The following is a 22,441-nucleotide window of genomic DNA, read 5'->3' on the forward strand; positions in this document are numbered from 1 at the left end:
GTTCATGCTCTGTCTCTCTCTGTCCCAAAAATAAATAAACGTTGAAAAAAAATTAAAAAAAAAAAAAGAAAGACAAGAAGAAGAAGAAGAGGAGGAGGAGGAGGAGGAGGAGGAGGAGGAGGAAGAGCAGCAGCAGCAGCTCCTGATATATCTTAGCATGATTTTCAATTAAGAATGTTTTAAGATAGGGGCACCTGGGTGACTCAGTGGGTTGAGCATCCTACTCTTGATTTCAGCTCAGGTCATGATCTTATTGCTCATGGGTTTGAGCCCCACATCCATCCCCTGCTTGGGATTCTCCCTCCCTCACTCTCTCTCTGTCCCTTCCCCACTCACTCTGTCTCTCAAAATAAATTAAAACAAAAAAAAATTTTTTTAAAAAGAATGTTTTAAGATAGACAGAGCTCTCATTCAAAGGGGTCAGCTCCAGGTGTCTGGAAGGTTAAGTCCCATGGAATACCTTCATGCCCAACAATGCTAGATAAGGTTACATATACAGGCGCTTGTGTTTTCAAGGATAGATGAAGTTTGTTTTTGAGATGTACACATATCTCACAGACAATAAAGCTAATACTATGAATTCTGAGGGCTAAAATAACTTTTACACTGGTGACAACTTATCTAAATTACCTGAAATAAAAATGACTGACTGCAAATAAGCCCTCAAGAATGTACAGCACTTAAGCATTACTAATTACCACTCCCAAGGCCACACGTATGGCAAAGAGCACCTTATCAATCCAATGATGTTGCACAAGTCCAAAGACAGGTAGATGGTGTGGATAAGAATTTATGACTCCAGTTTGAAGAAAGAAGAATATTAGCTTTACATGATCTCTATCCCGTGATTGGGAGGGTCTCCCCTTGCCATCCCTCTCCTCCCCTGCAGCTTACCTTTCCCTCTAATAACAGAACAAGGAAGAGGTGACTGCTGTAAGACACATCTTACATTTCTAGATGTCAAATGTGTTCTTTTACAATGTTCCTGGTGTCACCTCCATCCTCAGCCCCAGGCCATCCCTTCCCCATCACCTCTACAACGAATGGGTTTCTAATGACGCTCCTGAGGTGATCTTACCCCTGTGTACAGCACCTCCCGGTGGACAGGGCTAGCTAGGCACCGGGCTTGCAGACGCGTGCACCTGGTCCACTGGAAACATGAATTCATGCTTGACCTTTCGTCCTGTGCTAGAACTGCAGCGACTTTTACCTCTGCCAGTTTCTTTGCCTCACAGTCACTGACACACGATTTTAGAAGAAAGAACAGGAGCTCTGGAGCCAGGAAATCCTGGGATGAATCCCAGATCCAGCATCCAAATTGAGCTATGGGACTGGAAACAAGTTACTTTTCCTTCCTGAGCCTTAGATCTTTAATTGTAAAAGAAGAGAGCTGTGCAGAGCAAATGCACACTTTACGTCGGTGCCATCAAGTGTCTGGCACACAGTGGGTGCCTCCCTATAATCCCACTTACAACTGCTGACAATAACTTCTTGCTCTTCACAATATTTTCTCCCATCTCTACTCACTGAGCCCTCTCCTTATGCTTCCTGTCGGCACTATCTTCCACACCTGAATCATGAAGAGGGTTTGGAAAACCCATACTGGGAAATGTGATTATAAGCATTGCCAAAGGTGGTTCATAAAATAGAAATAACAAAACTGCAAAACAGGGCTAACCAATGGAAGAGGTCTGATGACTGAGAAACAGAAGCCCCCCAACACTCCCAGCCCACCTGCGCTTCTTCCCCCTTATTTACCAGACTTAGCAAATGAAAATGCACAATGCCCAAATAAATTTTATTTCCAGGTAAACAGCAAGTATTTCTCTGGTATGTCCCAAGTATTGGAGTAGAAAAGGAAAATGTCTCTCTAGCAAAGAAAAAAAGCCATAGAGAAAGGAAAATAAAAACTATGACTATCAGAGAAAGAAGAGGCTGTCCCTTTCACCCAGTATCACCAGACAGAGCTTAAAGTTCTCTGACCAAAGGGAGATTCCTGCTGAGTCTTAGGATCCTAGAAAGTACCAGAAGGAAGTGGATACTGGCCAATGTGCCCATTAAGCACCAGACCTTAGTGAATGAGTTTTGAAGACAGCAGCTGCCCCAACATTCTCAATGTCTATACAAAACCCACCCACTAAATGCTTGATATAGGACTTTTATGGTATTATTTACACATTACTTTTTTAAACCTAATTTTGTTCAATTAGAGAATGTATTTTTATTTCCTATAATTCTTTTCCTATGTTAGAAAAGCAAAGATAAATCACCTATACTTAAAGGTGAGTTTTCTCTTTATTTGGAGATGCATTTTCTGTTTTCAAAGAAGAAGGGTAAAGAGAAGAAAGGGGTGATAAAACTACACAGGAAAACATACCTAGGATAATGTACAAACTGAAACATCTCTCATGAGGATTACCGCAATAACCTCTCGGTGGGACTCCCTGCCTCTGCCTATCAGTCTCTTCTCCATCCAGCAGCCAGAATGATCCTTCTAAAACTTAAGTCCCATCATGTCACTTCTTTGCTCCAAGTCTTCTGGCAGCTTCCCATCTTACTCTGCATGAGAACTAGTCCTTCTAGCAGCCTGTAAGTCCCTGCAGGACCTGCCATCTGCTCCTTTTACCCCCTCTGACTCTCCTTCTCCTGCCCAGCTTACTTAGTTCCAGCCACACTGACCTCTGCCCACAACATGCTTGCCCAGGATACCCCTATACTCGAATCTATCCTCCTTCAAATCTATGCTTTGATGTCAGCTTCCCCACAGTGCCTTCTCTGGCTACTTTTCCAAATCATAGCTCCCATTCCTAGCATGCCCAATTCCCCCCATTCCCTGCTGTATTTTTCTCCAATCCACCAATCCCCATCAACCCACTATAGATTTTACTAAGTTGCATGTTTGTGTCTCTCCTCACTGGAATGTAGAGCAGAAATGTCGGCATATTGTTCACTACAGCATCCCAAGCATGCTGAATGGTACATGGCACACAGTAGGCACTTGACAAAATTATTGAGTGTTCAATAAACAAAGTAAAAATAATGAGTTACACTGGATAAAATGTATTTACTACAAGCTGAACAATGAAAAACTGTGGGGTTTTCTTCAAGATTTCAAAGTCGAAAACCAGCTCCTCTGCTGAAGTCCCTAATTTGCTTTTTTTTTCCTAAGCAGAAAATTAGCAGAAGCCTGAGGGGAATGTCATTTTCCCACTTCTGATACCAATATTCAAAAATGTAGGACATAGCATACTCTCCTTGTTAGCATTTTATAAATAGTATAATTGTTATTAAAAAAAAGGAACATATTTTCCTAAAGTAACATCCTTTTTGAGTGCTTCCCTTAAATGTAAGTGGAATAATATGCCAATAAAAATGCAAAGAGTGAGGGGCGCCTGGGTGGCGCAGTCGGTTAAGCGTCCGACTTCAGCCAGGTCACGATCTCGCGGTCCGGGAGTTCGAGCCCCGCGTCAGGCTCTGGGCTGATGGCTCGGAGCCTGGAGCCTGTTTCTGATTCTGTGTCTCCCTCTCTCTCTGCCCCTCCCCCGTTCATGCTCTGTCTCTCTCTGTCCCAAAAATAAATAAACGTGGAAAAAAAAATTTTTTTTAAAATAAAAAAAAAAAAATGCAAAGAGTGGCTGAATAGATTAAAAAAAAAAATCCGGATCCATCTATATACTGCTTATAAGAGACTCACTTAAAATGTAAAGACACATAAACTGACAGTAAAGGGTTGGAAAACGATATTGCATGTAAATGGAAACCAAAAGAAGGGCTCAGTCAGCTGAGTGTCCGACTCTTGGTTTTGGTTCAGGTCATGATCTCACAGTTCTTGAGTTTGAGCCCCACATTGGGCTCCGCACTGAAAGTGTGGAGCCTGCTTGGGGTTTCTCTCTCCCGCTCCCTCAAAAAATAAACAAACAAAAAATTTTTAAAAATGGAAACAAAAGAAAGTTGGGCCAGTTATACTTATACCTCAAGGAACTAGAACAAAAAACTGTAATAACAAAGAAGAGCATTATTTAATGTTAAAGGAGTCAACCCAACAAGAATATATAACATTTGTAAATATTTATGCATCTGACATAGTGGAGCACCTAAACACATAGAGCAAATATTAATAGACCTAAAGAAATAGACAGCAATACAATTACAGTATGAGACTTTAACAACCCACATTCACCAATGGATAGATCATCTCAGACAAATTATCAGTAAGGAAACATCAGCTGTAAAGGACACATTAGACCAGAAGAACTTAACAGATACATACAGAACATTCTATCCAAAAGCGGCAGAATACACATTCCTCTCAAGTGCATCTGGGACATTCTCAAGGATAGACCAGAGGTTAGGCCACAAGTCTTAGTAAATTTACCAAGAATCTGTTTTGACCATTATGATAAAACCAATTACCAGAAGAAAACTGGAAAATTCACCATTATGTGGACATTAAATGACATGCTATGGAACAACCAATGGGTCAAAAATGAATCAAAAGACAAAAAAAATACCTTGAGACAAATGAAAACAGAAATACAACACATCAAAACTTACGGGATGCAACAAAAGCAGTTCTAAGAGGGAAATAATTATCAATAAATACCTACACTTCAAGAAACAAGATCCCAAACAAACGACTTAACATTACACCTCAAGGAACTAGAAAAAGAACAAAGCCCAAACTTAAGAGAAGAATGGAAATAACAAAATCAGAGCAGAAATAAATGAAATAGGGACCAATAAGACAACAGAAAAGATCGATGAAATTATGGGCTGGTTCTTTGGAAAGATAGACAAAATTGACAAACTTGTAGCTAGACTCACCAAGAAAAGGATTCAAATAAAATCAGAAATCAAAGAGAAGGTATTACAACTGGTACCACAGAAACACAAAGGATCATAAAAGACTACAATGAACAATTATATGCCAACAAATGGGACAACCTAAAAGAAACAAATACCTAGAAACATACAACCTACCAAGACTGAACCAGGAAAAAAAGTAAAAATCTAAACAGACCAATTACTAATAAGGAGATTGTAGTAGTATTCAAAATCTCCCAACAAACACAAGTCCAGGACCAGATAACTCCATGGGTGAATTCTACCAAACATTTAAAGAATAGCAATCCTTTTCAAATTCTTCCAAATAATAGAAGAGAACACACTTCCAAACTCATTTTATAATGCCAGCATTACCCTGATACAGGACGTAGACAACAACACCACAGAAAAGAAAATTATATGCCACTAGGGTAACAGATATTAACAAGACTTATTGTGGTGATCATTTCATAATGTATACAAATATCAAATCTTTATGTTGTACACTTGAAACTAATATAATGTTGCATGTCAATTATACCTCAGTTTAAAAAAAGAAAAAAATTACAGGCCAATATCCATGATGGACATAGATGCATATATCTTCAACAAAATATTAGCAAACCAAATAAAACACCACATTAAAGGATAATACATAATCATCAAGTGGGATTTACACCAGGGATACAAGAATGGTTCAATATGCATGAATCAATCAATGTGATACACCACCTTCACCAAATGTAAGGTAACAATAATATGATCACCTCAATAGGTGCAAAAAAAAGCACTGTCGACACAATTCAGCATCCCTTTATGAGAACACCTCTCAACAAAGTAGGTACAGAGGGAACATACCTCAATGTAAAAGGCCATATATGACAAGCTCACAGCTAACATCATACTCAACAGTGAAAATCTGGAAGCTTTACCTGTAAGAGCAGGAACAAGACAAAGATGCCCACTCTCACCACTTTACTCAACATAGTCTGGGAAGTCCAAACCAGAGTGATGAGACAAGGAAAAGAAATAAAATGCATCCAAACAGGAAAGGAAGTAAAACTACCACTATTTGCATATGACATGACATTACAGAGACAGCCCTAAAAACTCCACCAAAAAACTGTTAGAACTAATAATTCAGTAAAGTTCCAGGATACAAAATCTATACGTAAAAATCTGTTGCATCTCTATACACTAATAATGAACATTCAAAAAGAGAAATTAAGAAAACAATTCCATTTATAATTGCATAAAAATAAAACACTTTAGAATAAATTTAAGAAGGTGAATATTGTGTACACTGAAAACTGTAAGACACTGATAAAATAAGTTGAAAAAGAAATAAACAATATATTCTGTGTTAACAGATTGGAAGATACTGTTAAAATGTCCCTACTACCCAAAACAATCTACAGATTTAATGTAATTCCTATCAAATTCCAATGCACTTATCACAGAAACAGAAAAAAAACAATTCTGAAATTTAAATGGAACCAGAAAAGTCCCTGAGTAGCCAAAGCAATCTTAAAAAAAGAAGAACAAAGCAGGAGGCATCACATGGCCTCATTTCAAACTATATTACAAAACTGCAGTAATCAAAACAGTATGGTACTGGTGTAAGAACAGACATATAGATCAATGGAACAGAATAGAGAGCCCAGAAATAAACCTATGCATATATATGTGGTCATTTAATTAATTACAAGGGAGCCAAGAATATACGATGGAGAAAGAACAGTCTCTTCAATAAATGGTGTGGGGAAAACTGGACAGTCACATGCAAAAGAATAAATCTGGACCACTATCTTACACCATACACAAAAATTAACTCAAGGGATGCCTGGGTGGCACAGTTGGTTGGGCATCCGACTTCAGTTCAGGTCACAATCTTACGGTTCTTGAGTTCGAGCCCCGCATCGGGCTCTATGCTGACAGCTCAGAGCCTGGAGCCTGCTTCAGATTCTGTGTCTCCCTCTCTCTGTGCCCCTCCCCCACTCACACTCTGTCTCACTGTCTCTCTCAAAAATAAAGATTAAAAAAAATTTTTTTTAATGAACTGCAATGGGTTAAAGATTTGAATGTTACACCTGAAACCATAAAAGTCCTAGAAGAAAACATAGGTGGTAGGTTCCCTGGCATTGGTCTTGGCGATGACTTTTTGAATCTGACACCAAAAGCAAAAGCAACAAACATAAAAATAAACAAGTCGGACTACATCTAAACTAAAAATCTTCTGCACAGCAAAGGAAACCATCACCAAAATGAAAAAGCAACCTACTGAATGGGAAAAAATATTTGCAAATCACATACCTGATACAGGGTTAATATATAAAATAAAGAGCTCATACAATTCAATAGCAAAAAAGAAATTCAATTTTTTAAATGGGCAGATCTGAATAGATATTTTTCCAAAGAAGACCTACAGATAGCCAATGGCCACATGAAAAGATGCTTATCACCACTAATCATCAAGGAACTGCAAATCAAAACCACAATGATATATCACCTCCCACCTGTTAGAATAGCTAGTATCAAAAAGGCAAGAAATAACAAGAGTTGGAGGGGATATGGAGAAATGGGAACCTTGGCTCTGTTGGTGGAGTCATGAACTGGTGCCACCACTATGAAAAACAGTATGAAGGTCCCTCAAAAATTTTAAATAGAACTACCATATAATCCAGAAATTTCACTTGCGGGTATTTATGTAAAGTATTTAAACAATCTGCACTCCATGTTCACTGCAGCATTATTTACAACAGCCAAGATATAGAAACAATCTAAGTGTCCATATATGGATGAATAGATAAGAAAATAGGGCATATATGTTATATTGTGATTTATAGTAAGAAATATATAGTCTTTAAACTTGGTCTTTAATCCAGTTTCTGGCATAGAGCTCCTAAAACCCTTGGAATTTCCTGTGGTAAGAGGGATAGAAGTGGCTTTTGGAAAGCCCTTAGTTAACCTAAAGATGGGGTCTGGTTACCTGGGGAGCCAACAGTGTAATTACAAGGTTTTAACTTTCAGTACCCCCACCCCAATCTCTAGGGTGGGGAGAGGGGCTGAAGGTTGAATCAGTCATCACAGGCCGATGATGATTTAATCAATCATGCCTATGTAATAAAGCCTCCCTAAAAACCCAGACAGCATTCAGAGAGTTTCCAGATTAGTGAACACGTGAAGATTTGGAAAGAGTGGTGACCTGGAGAGAGCATGGAGGCTCCACGCCCTTTTCCCCCACCCAACCCTATGTATCCCTTCTACCTGGCTGTTCCTAAGTTATATCCTTTTATAATAAACCAGTGACCTAGTATGTAAAATGTTACCAAGTTCTGTTAGCTTCTCTAACAAATTAATTGAACTCAAGAAAGGAATCATAGGAATCTGGTTTTTAGCCAGTTGGCCAGAAGTACAGGTAATAACTTAGACGTGTGAATGGCATCTAAAGTCCAAGGAGGAGGTCACAGGAACCTCCAATCTGTAGCCAGGTGGTCAGAAGCATAACTAACAGCCTGGCATAACTAACTTGCTGCTGGCATCTGATACAGAGTAAGGGTTGAAGGCAGTCTTTTAGGACTGAATCTTTCACCTGTGAATCTGATACTATCTTTAAGTAGATAGTGTCAGCATTCAGTTGAATTCTCAGACACTGTTGGAATCGGTCAGGAACCTAACTTAATACATATACAATGGAATATTATTCAGCCACATATAAGAAGGAAATCTTGCCATCTGCAACAACATGGATGGACCTTGAAGGCATTATGCTAAGTGAACTAAGTCAAACAAAGACAAATACAGCATGATCTCACTTATATATGGAATCACAACAAATGAGCTCATACATATAGAGACTATATTAGTGATTACTGGAGGTAGAGGGTGAGGGGTAGGTAAAGTGGGTAAAGAAGATCAAAAGGTACAAACCTGCAGTTATGAAATAAATAAGTCATGGGGATGTAACTTACAGTACAAGGACTATAGTGAATAATTCTGTATTGCCTGCTTGAAAGTTGCTAAGAGAATAAATCTGAAAATTTCTCATCACAGGAAAAATTCTATTTACAACTATGCACGGTGACAGGTATTACCTAGACTTACTGTGGTGATCATTTTGCAATATAGACAAATAGCAAATCATTATGCTGTACACCTGAAACAATACAACGTTATATATTAATTATACCTTATTTTTTTAAAAAAATGGTGCTTTCCAGGTCTCACCACTCACACTAAAAATAAAGAAATTCCAGAGTAAAAGATAAGTTCTCGTCAAGTTTCAGCACGACAGGCATTCAATAATGTTTGCTTTGGGGCGAAGTTCCCATCGGTCACCCTTTTTACAAAGGTCCAAATGAATGACCTTTAAATGGGACACATGTCAAAATCCAAAATGCCAAACAGAATTCTCATTACCTGTGAGTGGAATCTCTCATGAGCTGCTGCAAATCCACCTCCTGCTTCCTCAGGGTTCCAAATGAAGACTGCCTTTCCACAAGGCCTTTGCCTCCAATACTCAGCTTGACCTTCCCTAGTGCCGTCTCGATGGACCCACTCAGCTGGTTTTGAAACTTGCCCTCATATTTCACAAAGTCCGACTCCACAACCGCTGGAGTGAATGAGACATGCAAAGGAGTCTGATGATAATACGGCCACCTCTCTGCCTTAGGTCACCTACCTTTCCAGTCCTGTGGAAATCCATGAGAAACATGAAGTTTGCATTCAAACTGGAAGTCTGGCAGCCATGCTGTGTATGTGAAAAGGAAAATGGAGCCAGTACGATGTGAACTGGTGGCCAGGGTTTCTACCAGGTGATTTTTTTTTAATTTCCATTCCAATATATACATATATAGATAGGTGCACAAAAAGTATCTAAAGAGTTTAACGAATAATGTTGAAGCAAGCATCCAGGGGTGCCTGGCTGGCTCAGTCAAAAGAGCATGCGACTCTTGATCTCAGGGTTGTGAGTTTTAGCCCCACATTGGGCATAGAGATTACTTAAAAATAAATAAAATTTCAAGCAAGCATCCATTTAAACACTATCCAGATTATAAAATAGAATATTTTAAATGTGCACTTTTCCAGGGTAAAGACTATAAAGGGACTTCATTAGGTTGATACCTAAGCAGAGTGAAAACAGCAGCCTCCACTCACAACAGAGAGGTCTGCCTTATGTGATATCTAGCAGGTCAGCCAAGTAGACCCTGGGCATCTTCCCTTCCCTTCCCACCCATCTTAGAGAACATTCCCTGGGCCTTCATTACCATCTCTATGAAAAAAATTCCCCTCCCCACACTTACCTGTTTATACTGACCTCTACCCAGCCATTTAATTCCTTATCATACCTTATCTCTATTCCTGATAAAGTCAGTTGTCATGCCTGCCCTCCCTCCCTCACTCCAACACCATCCTGGAACACACAAGCTCCAGATTCTCTACCCTTACTTTCTGGCTTCCCAGACTTAGGAAGATGCCACCACCCACCAAGTGTCCCAGCTTCCATCAAGTCCTCCATGAATTACTATCTCATCTGGTCACATCCAGATGGCTATCCCATTGCCTTCAAGCTCTACCCTTCTTTTCTGGACACTAAAGATAAACATCTGATGATTTCATCTCTGAATTGCCAGCCTCATGTCTCCAGATTTCTAGTGTTCTCGTCTCTAATCCAACCAAATACCACCATAAAAATAGTCTCAGTCACTGTCATTTGGTATGGCTACACTTAGAGGCTCTTTAGAACTTCACACTGGGTTTTTTCATTTCTCTGCCCCAAGGTTCGCCTGGGCTCCTTATACTCTTATACTTCATAAGGCATTCCAATCTTCCTGAAGTCTGAAAGGCTTCTTTCTAACCACTCACTGCCCCCAACACCTGTATTTCTTTCACTCCAGTCAAGAAAGCCCGTTCCTCAACAAAGGTTAGTGAGAATTAATCACCCATCATTATCTTTGCAATTTACAAAACAGAGAATCATCTCTCTAACCACCACCAAAAATAAGAAGACTGTGAAAATGCCCTCAATTCAAAGGCTTTTCCTATTTCATTTGTATCCTATGGAATACAAACACTTTGGGAAATTCTTAGGGGAGCAGCATAGAACAGTTGTTAAGAGCTCAAGATTGTAATCACTATTCTAATATTCCTAGCTAGAAGAACTGGCTAAAATTCATCTCCCTGAGCCTCAGTTTTCTCATATCTAATTTGGAGATAATGCCTTCCTGATGAATTCTGTTACAAGTTGATGTACCTAAATCACATAATGCAGAGCCTGGCACATAGCAAATACTCAATGTATCTACTGGATTTAGGCCAGAACAATGTCATTTTCTGATAAATGGAAGTCTTAGGTTATACAAAGTGCTACACAGAAATTCTACCACTTTATCTCCCCTCTTCTCCAGCTATTTCTGGACCAGTTTGAGAGCCTATCCTGGTCTCCCCAGAAAGCTTCATTATGTGAGTAATAAAACTTTTCACACCCTCCCATTGGATATGTAGGATCTGAATCAACCTATTCATGCTCAGTGGCCACAACACCTACGGTGGGCCTTAATTTTACATGTCTTAATTTTACATCACAAACTTCAATATTATTTTTTAAAGCTTAAGCTATAACTTTTCACGTCTGCCCTGTAGAATTTTGTTCATTTAAAGAAAGGGTATATCTCTAAGAACAGTATGCAAAGAAACAGGAGAATTCATTATAAGATCTCACCTTACAATCACTCAAGACAGCATGTAACCTAGAAGATGAATCATCATCTTTCTGGAACTAACTGTAGCATATACCCAAAGGAACCTACCTGGACTCTGAAACTGGTCTCCTGTAAGCACATCTCCAAGGGTGACAGATAAAAACTGGTACTTGGGTCTCTGCCAGCACCAGAGTCTCTTTTTTTTGGTCACCAGACCTAGAAGCTGTAATTTATCAGAGTCATTCAAGGTTGATACTGGAATCAGGTCACCTCCAGAATCAACTTCTTTAAGAAAATTCCTTGTTGCTTTGGCAAACATGATGAGAGCCCCAGATTACCTGGAAAAAAAAAGTTACCCGCAAATTAAATAGGAAGTTATTATCTCACCTATTTTTTTTTCTAAAATTGCCTTATTTCTCCCTAGTGTCAATCCTATCTCCTCCCTACAAAACTAGTGTGAGTTCAGTTGATGACAAAAAATTAAATTGAATACTGAAAGAGAACAGGTGTGTAAGTGAAGATAGGCTAGGTTGTGCTTCAGAAAAAAATAAGTTCCAAATATTAGTGGCTTATAACAAGAAAGGTTTATCTATGGGCCACGCTACACTTCCAACACAGGAGGACAAGAAAACTTTTGCCATTGTAGTCATTCAAGGGTCCAGACTAAAGGGGAAGCCTCCTTCTTGAATACTGTCAATCATCACCCAACAGGAAAGAGTTCACACCAGCAATTACATGCTCTGGCCTCAAACTGACACAGAACACGTTCACTCACAATTCATCAGAAGCAGTCATACGGGCTGAGCCAGCCACAATGGTCAGGAAATATATCTAGAAGGCAGACACATGGGAATATTTGTTGACCAACATACTGACAACCCTAATTTGTAAGATACAAAGGTAGGACCTCTTCTTTGAAGGGTCAATGTGCTTTTTCTCCACACTGTGTGATTTCCCCTATTCACAAATGGAAAGAAACTATTACTTTTTAATTCAGAAATGAAGACCTCGTCACTCTTCAGCTGTGGGGAAAAAGAAGAAACACCCTGGAAGATATAAAATACTGTATTCAGTAGAAGAAGTATAGACTATTCCATAAATGGTGTCAGAAGAATGGGCTTATCATCTGAAAAAAAATATACAGCCAGATTCCCAGCTCATGCCATACACAAGAGAAAATTCTCAATGGATTTGAGGGTTTTTGAGGAAAAATGAAACTATAGAAGTACTAGTTAAAAATACAAATATTTGTTCAATTGTAGGATGAGAAAGGCCTTTAGGAAGACAAACAGAAAACTGAGAAAATACAATATTTATAAAAAAAAAAAAACTAGAATACTTATAAAAAATACTTGTAAAAAAATCTTTTACAAATTGTTTTTAAAACACTGTAATAGAAATATGGGCAAACGTTATTAACAACTCACAATACATAAATTGCACCTAGTTATATACATATAGACTATATACACACACATACACACACGAATATATATATATATGCATACACATAAATACACACACATGTAATTATTACTCAAAAAAAGCACAAGTGAAATAAGGTGTTTTTTTTTAATTATCCATGCTCAAAGATTAAATTATCCAATGGATAAGAAATGTGGTTTATTTGTATTTGTACCCTTGTGTCTGGCAGTCACACAGATAGAAAATCACAGAGTTTGAGAGCTGGGATTAGTCTTAGACATTAACTAGTTGAACCTGCTTGCTTTAACATGAACCTCCTCTAGGACATCAGAAAATGTTTGCCTTACTTACCACTCGCCCTTCTCTCAAGTGCCTTTTCTCTGATTATTGTGTGGCTCCCTATGTTCTTGTGTATTAACAGTAAGAATAAACATTTAAGGAAAGTGTTCTAAAACATAAAAAGTTACTTTTTGATAAACAGTGAACAGCAAGGAAGGAAAAGTCCCTATGCTCAGACTCTCATCTGTAATTCATCTCTCACTATATTAAATTGCTTGCTTGTGCTGAGCACTCATTTACTTATTGAAACATTTCCTGAATCATTCACTAATTGTCCTTAAGTGCCTACTGCACACAGGTACTTGCATTAAGCACTTAGGATACTGATACAAAAAGTAATCTATCTCTACACAGATGGCCAACAGACACATGAAAAGATGCTCAACAGCACTAATTACTAGGAAAATGCAAATCAAAACTATAATAAGATATCACTTCACACCACTCAGAATGGCTAGAATCAAAAAGACAAGAAGTAATAAGTGATAGTGAGGATGTGGAGAAAAAGGAACCCTCATGCACTCTTGGTGGGAATGTAAATTGGTGCAGCTGCTGTGGGAAACAATATGCAGCTCCCTCAAAATATTAAAAATAGAAACACCATATGATCCAGTAATCCCACTACTGGAATTTACTCAAAACAAAAATGCTAATTTGAAAAGATATATGCACCCTATGTTTACTGCAGCATTTACAACAGCCAAGATATGGTAGCAACCCAAGTGTCCCCTGACAGACAAATGAATAAACAAGATGTGGTGTGTGTGTGTGTGTGTGATGGAATAATACTCAGCGATAAAAAAGAATGAGATCTTGCCATTTGCAACAACATGGAGGGACCTAGAGGGTATTAGGTTCAGTAAATCAGACAAAGGCAAATAACCAGAGGATTTCACCTATATGTGGAATCAAATAAACAAACAAAAGCAGAAACAGACCCATAACACAGAGAACAAACTGATGGTTGCCAGAGGGGTGGGGTAGGGAGATGGGTGAAGGGGAGTGGAAGCTACAGGCTTCCAGCTATAGAATAAGTCACAGGGATGAAAGGTACAGCAAAAGGAATATAGTCAATGGTATTGCAAAAGCCTTGTATGGTGACAGGCAGTTGCTACAGTTGTGGTGTGCATAAGTTAGAGTTGTCAAATCATATACTATACATCTGAAACTAATATAACAGTGGGTGTCAACTATACTTCAATAAATATATAAAGTAATCTCTCTCCTTGATGAGCTACTAGTTTGGTGGCCAGATAGAAACATAAACAGCTAGGGTTTATGCTAGATATTGACATCGTCATAAGAAATGAACCAAGAAAAGGGTTCTAAATCCAACTGGAGAGAAGCATACGGTCAGAGAAGTCCTCCTGAAGTACACAGGATCCAACTGCATTTTGTGGACTAAGTAGAAACAGGCAGAGGATCAGCAATTATAAAAGCCTGGCATTTGCAGGAGGTGGTGGAAGGGGTGGGGAAGATCGTGCATGGCAAGATTTGTGACTGACAAGCTCATCATGGTCCACGAGACATCATTTTGTGTAAGTATACCCATCACCACTTGCTTGACAGATACAGAATTACCTTTCAAGCTCTGGGATTGGTTCTCTCATTGGAGTGCACGGTTCTAGAGCAGAGAAGGGCAAAGGACAGGGATGAGGAAGCCTTGGTCCAGGCCATGCAAGCCGTGCCTCCCTTGCTGGGGGCCAGAGCAGCAGGAGCCATCAGAGGGGTTGTACAGGGAGCAATGCAGTCAAGAGTGGACCGTTAGCAAGATCTTCTGGAAGCAAAACAGGAAACCAACTGAGAGGGAACAAGATTAGAGATGGACGTCGAATGGTTATACTGAACTATGTCATCAGTGTAAGGATAGAAAAGATGCTGATTTGGTGGTTTCCCCTAAATTCTGGTTGGATGTGAGGGTGGTATGGAAAGGGACTCCAAAGGATGGTCTCCAGGTATGTCAGGTGTGGGTTGGCCAAGGAGATAGAGATGCCAGGTACCAAGAAAGGAAATTCAGGAGGAAGCAGATTGGTGGGGGACATACCTGTTGAAAGTGGATCCAGGGTAGCGTGCAAGATTTATTTTGCCGAATGTACGGAAAGAGCCTTTAACAAAATAAGGTCTCCCCAATGATCTGTGGGAATTCATCCTGCTTGTCCAAGAGCAGAGCCACCGCAGAATCTGCCTCAGTATATACACCATTGGTATCTGCATCTCTAGTTTTATAATTTCTATTCTTTTCTGGTATAACATGAAAGGGAGTTCACTAACTTCCCTTCAGGTCAAACAGGTTTCTGAAAAAGCCAAATCAGACTTGCCATTAAAAACATAACTTGGGGCGCCTGGGTGGCTCAGTCATTTACATGTCCGACTCTTGGTTTTGGCTCAGGTCAGGATCTCACGGTTCATGTGTTCAAGCCCCGCATCAGACTCTGCACTGACAGGCCAGAGCCTGTTTCAGATTCTCTCTCTCTCTCTCTGCCCCTCCCCTACTCGCTCACTCTCAAAATAAATAAAAAAAAAAAAAGGGAAAACAAATATATACATAACATAATAAAATCCATCTGTTGTGGATGACAAAGCTGTTGTAATGACACTAATCCTCCCCAGAGGAATTAGAGGCTAAAGAAAAGGAACTCCTAAATTATTTTGTTTCCATCCACCATCAAACACAGTTAATTTTTCTTCTTGACAGAGTAGTGTGCTTTAGGAAAAGCTAATGCAGGTGGCTATTGCTTTATAGGTTTTTATTAGAATCAGGCTAATTCAATCAAGAAAATCCATATATTCTTGCGAAGTTAAAGCTAGAGGTTTCTTTTTATTGTTATGTTTAAATGCATAATATATTACATGGCTCAAATATCTAAATTGTGTAAGAAAAAAATACACTGTGAAATCTCATTTGTCCCCAGATTCCATCTACCCTTTCAAGGCTCTTCCCTGCAGGTATATTACCACAGTATTTCTTTTTTTTTTTTTTTTTTAACGTTTATTTATTTTTGAGACAGGGAGAGACAGCATGAATGGGGGAGGGGCAGAGAGAGAGGGAGACACAGAATCAGAAACAGGCTGCAGGCTCTGAGCTGTCAGCACAGAGCCTGATGCGGGGCTCGAACCCACGGACCGCGAGATCATGACCTGAGCCAAAGTCAGATGCTTAATCAACTGAGCCACCCAGGGGCCCCACCACAGTATTTCTTTATACAAGTTCAAAGAAGTCTGCACACTGTTCTGCAGACATCTTATTTTTTTTTATCGTGTAACAAGATGTGCTGGAAATCTTCCCATGTTAGTACCTTCAACTTTGCAGCTGAATACTCCATCATGTGGCTGTACCACTGTTTGTCTTGTAGGGCTGATCACGTAGGTTATGTCTACGTTTTTTAGCATAAGAATACCACACTAAATACTCTTGGACATGTCTTCTTCATACATGGGTAGGAGAATCCAAAGGAAGATTCCTACAAGAGGGATTGCTAGACGTATGGGTAAATACATCTATAATTTTAGGGGCTGTACCATTTTGCAGTCTCACCAGTAAGGTATCAAAGTCTCAGCAGTAGTTCTCAAACTTTTATATTATTGTCAGTATCATAGGTGAGAAACAGTATATCTCAGTATAGTCTTAGGATATGTTATTTTAATATGAATTTAATCAAGCATCTTTTGTTTAAAGGATTTTTGTATTCCCTTTTCTTAACCATTTGTGTCCTTGGTCCATTTTCTATTTTTTTTCTTTATTCCTAGGAGTTTTTTATATAATAGGCCAGCTAAAACACAGGATAGAAATTTAATACAGTCGAGTTTATCATGTGGCAGTGGAAACAATAAGCTGCCATACCATTCTCAAATATCTAAAGTAACGGTCTAGCCAGGAAAGATTAAATACTATGCCTGGAAGCCAACTGACAGATCTAGAACCCACATTGCCTGACAGACAAGCACAATAGGGTCTCAATTCAACATTAGTCAGAATTCAGGTTCAAATTTCCAGTGTGCTCCAATCACAAAGGAGACAAAAATGGCCTCATGAGAGATCTAGCTTAAATTGCTCAAGGCCTAAAAACCCATTGCATTTCACAGCTGTACCCCAGATCCTGGCTCTCACAAAAGGCCTTAAGAATTCCATTAGCTATGGGACACCTGGGTGGCTCAATCAGTGAAGCATCTGACTCTTGATTTCAGCTCAGGTCATGATATCATGGTTCGTGAGTTTGAGCCCCACGTTAGGCTCTGCACTGGCAGCCAGGAGCCTGCTTGGGAGTGTCTGTCTGTCTGTCTGTCTGTCTCTCTCTCAAAATAAATAAACATTTAAAAGAAAAAAAGAATTTCATTAGCTGGGTGGGGGGATGGGTTAAATAGGTGATGGGGACTAAGGAATGCACTTGTGAGGAGTACGGGGTATTGCATAGAAGTGTTGAATTGCTGAATTGTACACCTGAAACTAATATTATGTTGTACGTTAACTGGAATTTCAATAAAAACTTAAAAAAATAAATAAATTCCATTAGCAAAAGGTCCTTACTCACCCAGCTCAAAACAATTAGAACTCAGAAAGCAAAAGCAAATGTGGTAAGGATACGGAAGTTTGAATCAGACTCCTGGACAACAGATTTTGAAAGAAGAGACTATGAAACCAAGACAATACCAAATCAGAAAAGCACCTGGCCAACTGGGGCCACTGGCTCCTGGGAGCAAAGGAAAAATAGGCGCCAAGGTCATGATAGCCTGAGATTAGAACACACATAATTAGCATCCATTCATAATGGTTCCAAGTGACAGAATGATCAAATCTTTGAGTTGGAAAGGACCCAGTTCTTCTTCATGCTCAGTTAAGGATGCTTCTTTGGAGCAGCTCTGGCTGATTAGTTTTGAGGAAGTTCTGAGTAGTTCTGAGGAAGAAACCTCAACATCAAAATACACTAGATAAAGAGAGGAGCTGTAGAGTACCTGTGCTGTGCCAGCACTGGGCTAAATTCTCACTATGCATTTCCTCATTGAATCTTCAAAACAACACCGAATAGGCATTGTGCAGAGATGGAAACTCAAGTTTGAAGATGTTAAGCAGCTTGTCCATATCACGAAAGAGGGAATAAAACAAAGAAAAAAAGTAGCCCTGGCACCGGGGAGCTGGCCTGGTCCTATCAGCCAGCCCTGGGGTGGCCAGGTGCAGGCCCGGCATGCTCCTGTTGAGCACGAACAGTGCCTCAGCACAGCAACATCAGGCAAGACCACTCTGGGTGACGTCATGATAAATTAGAACAAAAACAGGACCCCTCGTAATCTTGTGTGACCTCAAAATGCGAATACTGTCCAAACCACAAAAATGACCAAACAGCCGCCGCCACCACCACCACCACCAGTCATGGCTAACGAATAACGGCTGCTTCTTGGCCAAGCACAGCTCTAGCCTCACTGCAGCCTTCTTTCATTTTAGACAAGATCTGTGAAGATACTCCATAGAATTCTCCCTCTTCCTGACAGCATCCAATCCAGAGCTCAGTCCTGTTTCCTTAAACTCTCCCCCAAACCACCTACAAGCCTGAATGCTAGAACTCCTTTCTAACACCCACTTACTGAGATGCCCCAGGGTTCCCTGAGCTGCGAGGACGTCCTCGCTGCAACAAGCAACAAACCCAACTCTTTCAAATCTAAGTGTATTCCTGGAGATCTGTGGAGGACGCTGAATGTCACACAGAGAATCAGTGCAAAGCCAAGATTCCAATGGTGGTCCAACTGCCTCCCAAGCCTGAGCCATCGACCACCGTGCTTTGCTGATTTCCTCAGTCAGCTCTTTTCTTTGATAGGATTAATTTTCTAAAATATGAATAAGATTCATTTTATAAAATAAGAAAGTGTGCTCAAAAGGGTAGACTACAGTTACAGTGGAAGTGAAAATCACAGTTATGGGACACGCTATTTCCTCACTATCCAGGGAAACGAGACATTGCTGTACATGTCTCATAGTTAACAACTTCAGCACATTTTGAATTATTTTTAGTTTTCTAAATAACAAAGTAAAATTTAGTCTATTAAAACAGAGGTGTCATCTTTTTATATCCTCCCAGCTCACAGCCCAGGACCTGAGCTCATTTTATAAAAAGCCAAATTAAAGACAAGGTACTCTATCGCTTCTTTCTAAAATAAAAAGCAGTATGTGAAAGAAAAAAAAACACACAAATGATGGTCACAGGACAGGTGTGAGTTTGAAAAAGGAGTGAGGGTGAGACAGAAAAGGCTTTTGGGAAGTGGAGTGGGTAACAGAAGAGACAGGGCTTAAGAACAGAGAAGAACTCTCTGGTCCCCTTGAGGGTTCAAAGAGAACAAAAAGAAAAACACTGCTGGAAAATGCCAAACTTCCTCTTAAAGCGGGCGATCTATGGGACAGCAGCTGGGAGCCTGGGCCATATTTCTCAGATCGAGTCTCTAATTGCCTGGGCTCCACTTCTCACAGATGTTTTCCTTAATAGGAAGAGCTCATTGGTGGTTGATTGTGACAATGATCAATTTACACTACATGTATTCAGCTGCTTCTCTGACCTCACAGCACCTCTTTCATTCCACTCTAATTCTCTGTCTGTGTCTTGAGGGCTGCGACCCCAAGACCTCCATCCCTCTCCCCATCCTGTAGAACAGAGCCGCCCCTCGATGAGTGGTGTTTCAAAACACTCTACAACAAACGCCTTTGTAGGAGCCCCCCCTCCTCGTTGCCTCTCAGGTGCAGATGTGAAGTGGGCGCCCAGGGGGGTCCGCACCTCGAGGCCTAGGGAAGCCACGCGGGCAGCTGTGAATGAGGTCATCCCATCTCCCGACATTCAGGGGGGCTTGGCCTTCTCTCCAAGCTTGGGGCCCAATTTCAGGCAGATCGGGAATCGTTCAAGCCCAGACACTCAACTCGTGTGCTCCAGCCTTCCTTTCCCGCACACACGCCCCGCAAGCCGGGAAAGCCTTTGCACATCCAGGGGGAAACGGGAGGACAAAGGATGAAGGAGTGGAGAGGGATGGTGAACGGGGTGGGGACGAGGGGACACAAGGTACCAGTCCTCGCAACAGCCCGGGAAGAAAGAGGCAGCGGGGAAGTGGGGGAGAGAGGCCCGGGAATGGGGGAGAGTGGAACGCAGTGCGTCCCGATGGCCAGTCGCTGGGCAGCCGACCGACTGGTCTCCCTCAGGAATGGAGCAACAGCGGGGAGGAGTGTCCCCGATAGACAGGAGCAGCGGATCCGGCTCCCCGGGGCCGAACGCCCGCCGGGGCGAGAGCCGGAGCGGAGCCCGCGCCGCCGCACTCACCTGCCGGCTTCGCCCGATCCCCGCAGCCGCTCACGCAGCGCCCCGAGCCTGCCCGGGCGAATTAGCCAAGCGGGGCGGGCTGGGGGCGGGGGCTCGGCGGGAGGGCGGGCCGCTGGGACCTTTGCTCCGCAGCTTCTCCGGCGCCGCGGCCAGCCAGCCAGACGGGACCGGGGGAACTGGGCCGAGGGAGGCCGGGCCGGGCCGGGGCGGGGCGGGTGCAACCGGGGCGGGGCGAGGACGGCGGGCGGTGTCCCGAGACCGGCCCAAGGCCCAGAGCCGGCCGGTTCCCTCTCTTTGGGTGACTACGCTCTGGCGGGTCGCTGACGCCCCGGGGCTCATCTTTGGCAGGAGTCCCCGCCAGGTCTTAGCGATCCGAGGCCTGGGGCGCACCAGAGCAGTGTGCTCGGCTTTCCTCCCCGAGGCCTCATCGCCCGCCCTCGGTCCCGAGGGGTTTGAAGCCTGCCGGGCCTCGCCACCAACAGTGGCGTGCGGACTGGCACCGCGGCTTCACCGTTCCACTCGGCAAATCTGAGGCTGCTGTACCCTGTGGGGAGCCCCTGGTGTCCGCGCCTGGGAGTGTCCAGCTTTGTGTGGTGTGACCGTGCCCACGCTGGGTCCTGACGTTACTAGGAATTCATGCACCTAGATTCAAGGCTCCTTGAGGGCGGAGCCCAGCATCCCTCCCTAGGTGCTCAGTGACCAAGGGAATCTGAGCACAGTTGGTGCTCAAAAATTGTTTGCAGACTGTCTGACTTAAACATTATATCCCTTCAGTCAGTATTTACAGATCTTTTCTGAACAGTACTCTGCCAGGCTGAGAACAATGAATGAGAACAAAATTTCGTACTCGGAGAACTTGCATTCGGGAATGTTGAGTTTTGTTCCTGCCTTCCACAGGCCTGGGAAAGAGGCAGGGTTTTCCCTGGGGCCCCCATATGTTCTAAGCATATCCCTAGACTGCAGTTACCCCACCTCCTTGTACTTATCTCAGCAAAGCCCTCCTGACTCTTCAAATCAAAAGTACGGGCAGTTTATCAGTTTAGAGGAACACTCCCTAGTTCCTTGCCTGCTTTATTTTTTATTTTTTTATTTTTTTAACGTTTATTTATTTTTTTGAGACAGAGACAGAGCATGAACGGGGGAGGGGCAGAGAGAGAGGGAGACACAGAATCCGAAGCAGGCTCCAGGCTCTGAGCCATCAGCCCAGAGCCCGATGGGGGGCTCGAACTCACGGACTGCGAGATCGTGACCTGAGCTGAAGTCGGATGCTTAACTGACTGAGCCACCCAGGCGCCCCACTTTTTTTTTTTAATCTTTTTAAGTTTATTTATGAGAGAGAGAGCGAGAGAACGAGTGGGGGAGGGGCAGAGAGAGAGGGAGACACAGGCTCCAAGCTCTGAGCTGTCACCACAGAGCGGGACAGGGCCTGAGCTGAAGTCAAAGGCTTCACCAACTGAGCCACCTAGGCGCCCCATCTGCCATATCTTTCTCCTTTGCACTGATCACCATCTGATAGGCAATATACATCCTACTTATTTCATGTACTATCTTTCTCTTCCTTAGAATGTCAGTTCTCTGAGGCTATAGACTTTTGTCTGTTTTGCTCACTATACCCTGCACCTAGCACACACCTGATGCATAGTAGGTAGTCAGTATTTGTTAAATTAATTAACACATCCTTTTGTTTGTTTTTCCAACTAGACTACGGGGTCATACCCATCCGTGAGGTGCCTGGCACAAGATAGGTGCACCATTAATGATGGTTGAATGAATGAGTGAATAGAAATGGTTGAGACAGATGATCCTGTCTTGCCAAACTAATAGGTATGGGAAGAAAAAAAGAATCACTGTGGGGGCCCTGCT

The 22,441-nt window shown here is 41.7% G+C and overlaps 1 protein-coding gene across 1 annotated transcript in view; it reads right to left on the minus strand.

Annotated features, from left to right (window-relative positions):
• Positions 1-20,645, minus strand: part of GSDME (gasdermin E) — a 67,074-nt gene extending 46,429 nt beyond the window's left edge. The window contains exons 1-3 of the mRNA XM_030308109.1: positions 20,579-20,645; positions 11,634-11,863; positions 9,244-9,436 (exon numbers count right to left, since the gene is read on the minus strand). Coding sequence (XP_030163969.1) covers positions 9,244-9,436; positions 11,634-11,844 — 404 coding nt within the window. The 5' untranslated portion in view covers positions 11,845-11,863; positions 20,579-20,645. The remainder of the gene's footprint in view (positions 1-9,243; positions 9,437-11,633; positions 11,864-20,578) is intronic.
• Between the last annotated feature and the right edge of the window lie 1,796 nt (positions 20,646-22,441).

The sequence above is a fragment of the Lynx canadensis genome, chromosome A2, assembly GCF_007474595.2.
Source record: "Lynx canadensis isolate LIC74 chromosome A2, mLynCan4.pri.v2, whole genome shotgun sequence".
Taxonomy (NCBI): Eukaryota; Metazoa; Chordata; class Mammalia; order Carnivora; family Felidae; genus Lynx; species Lynx canadensis.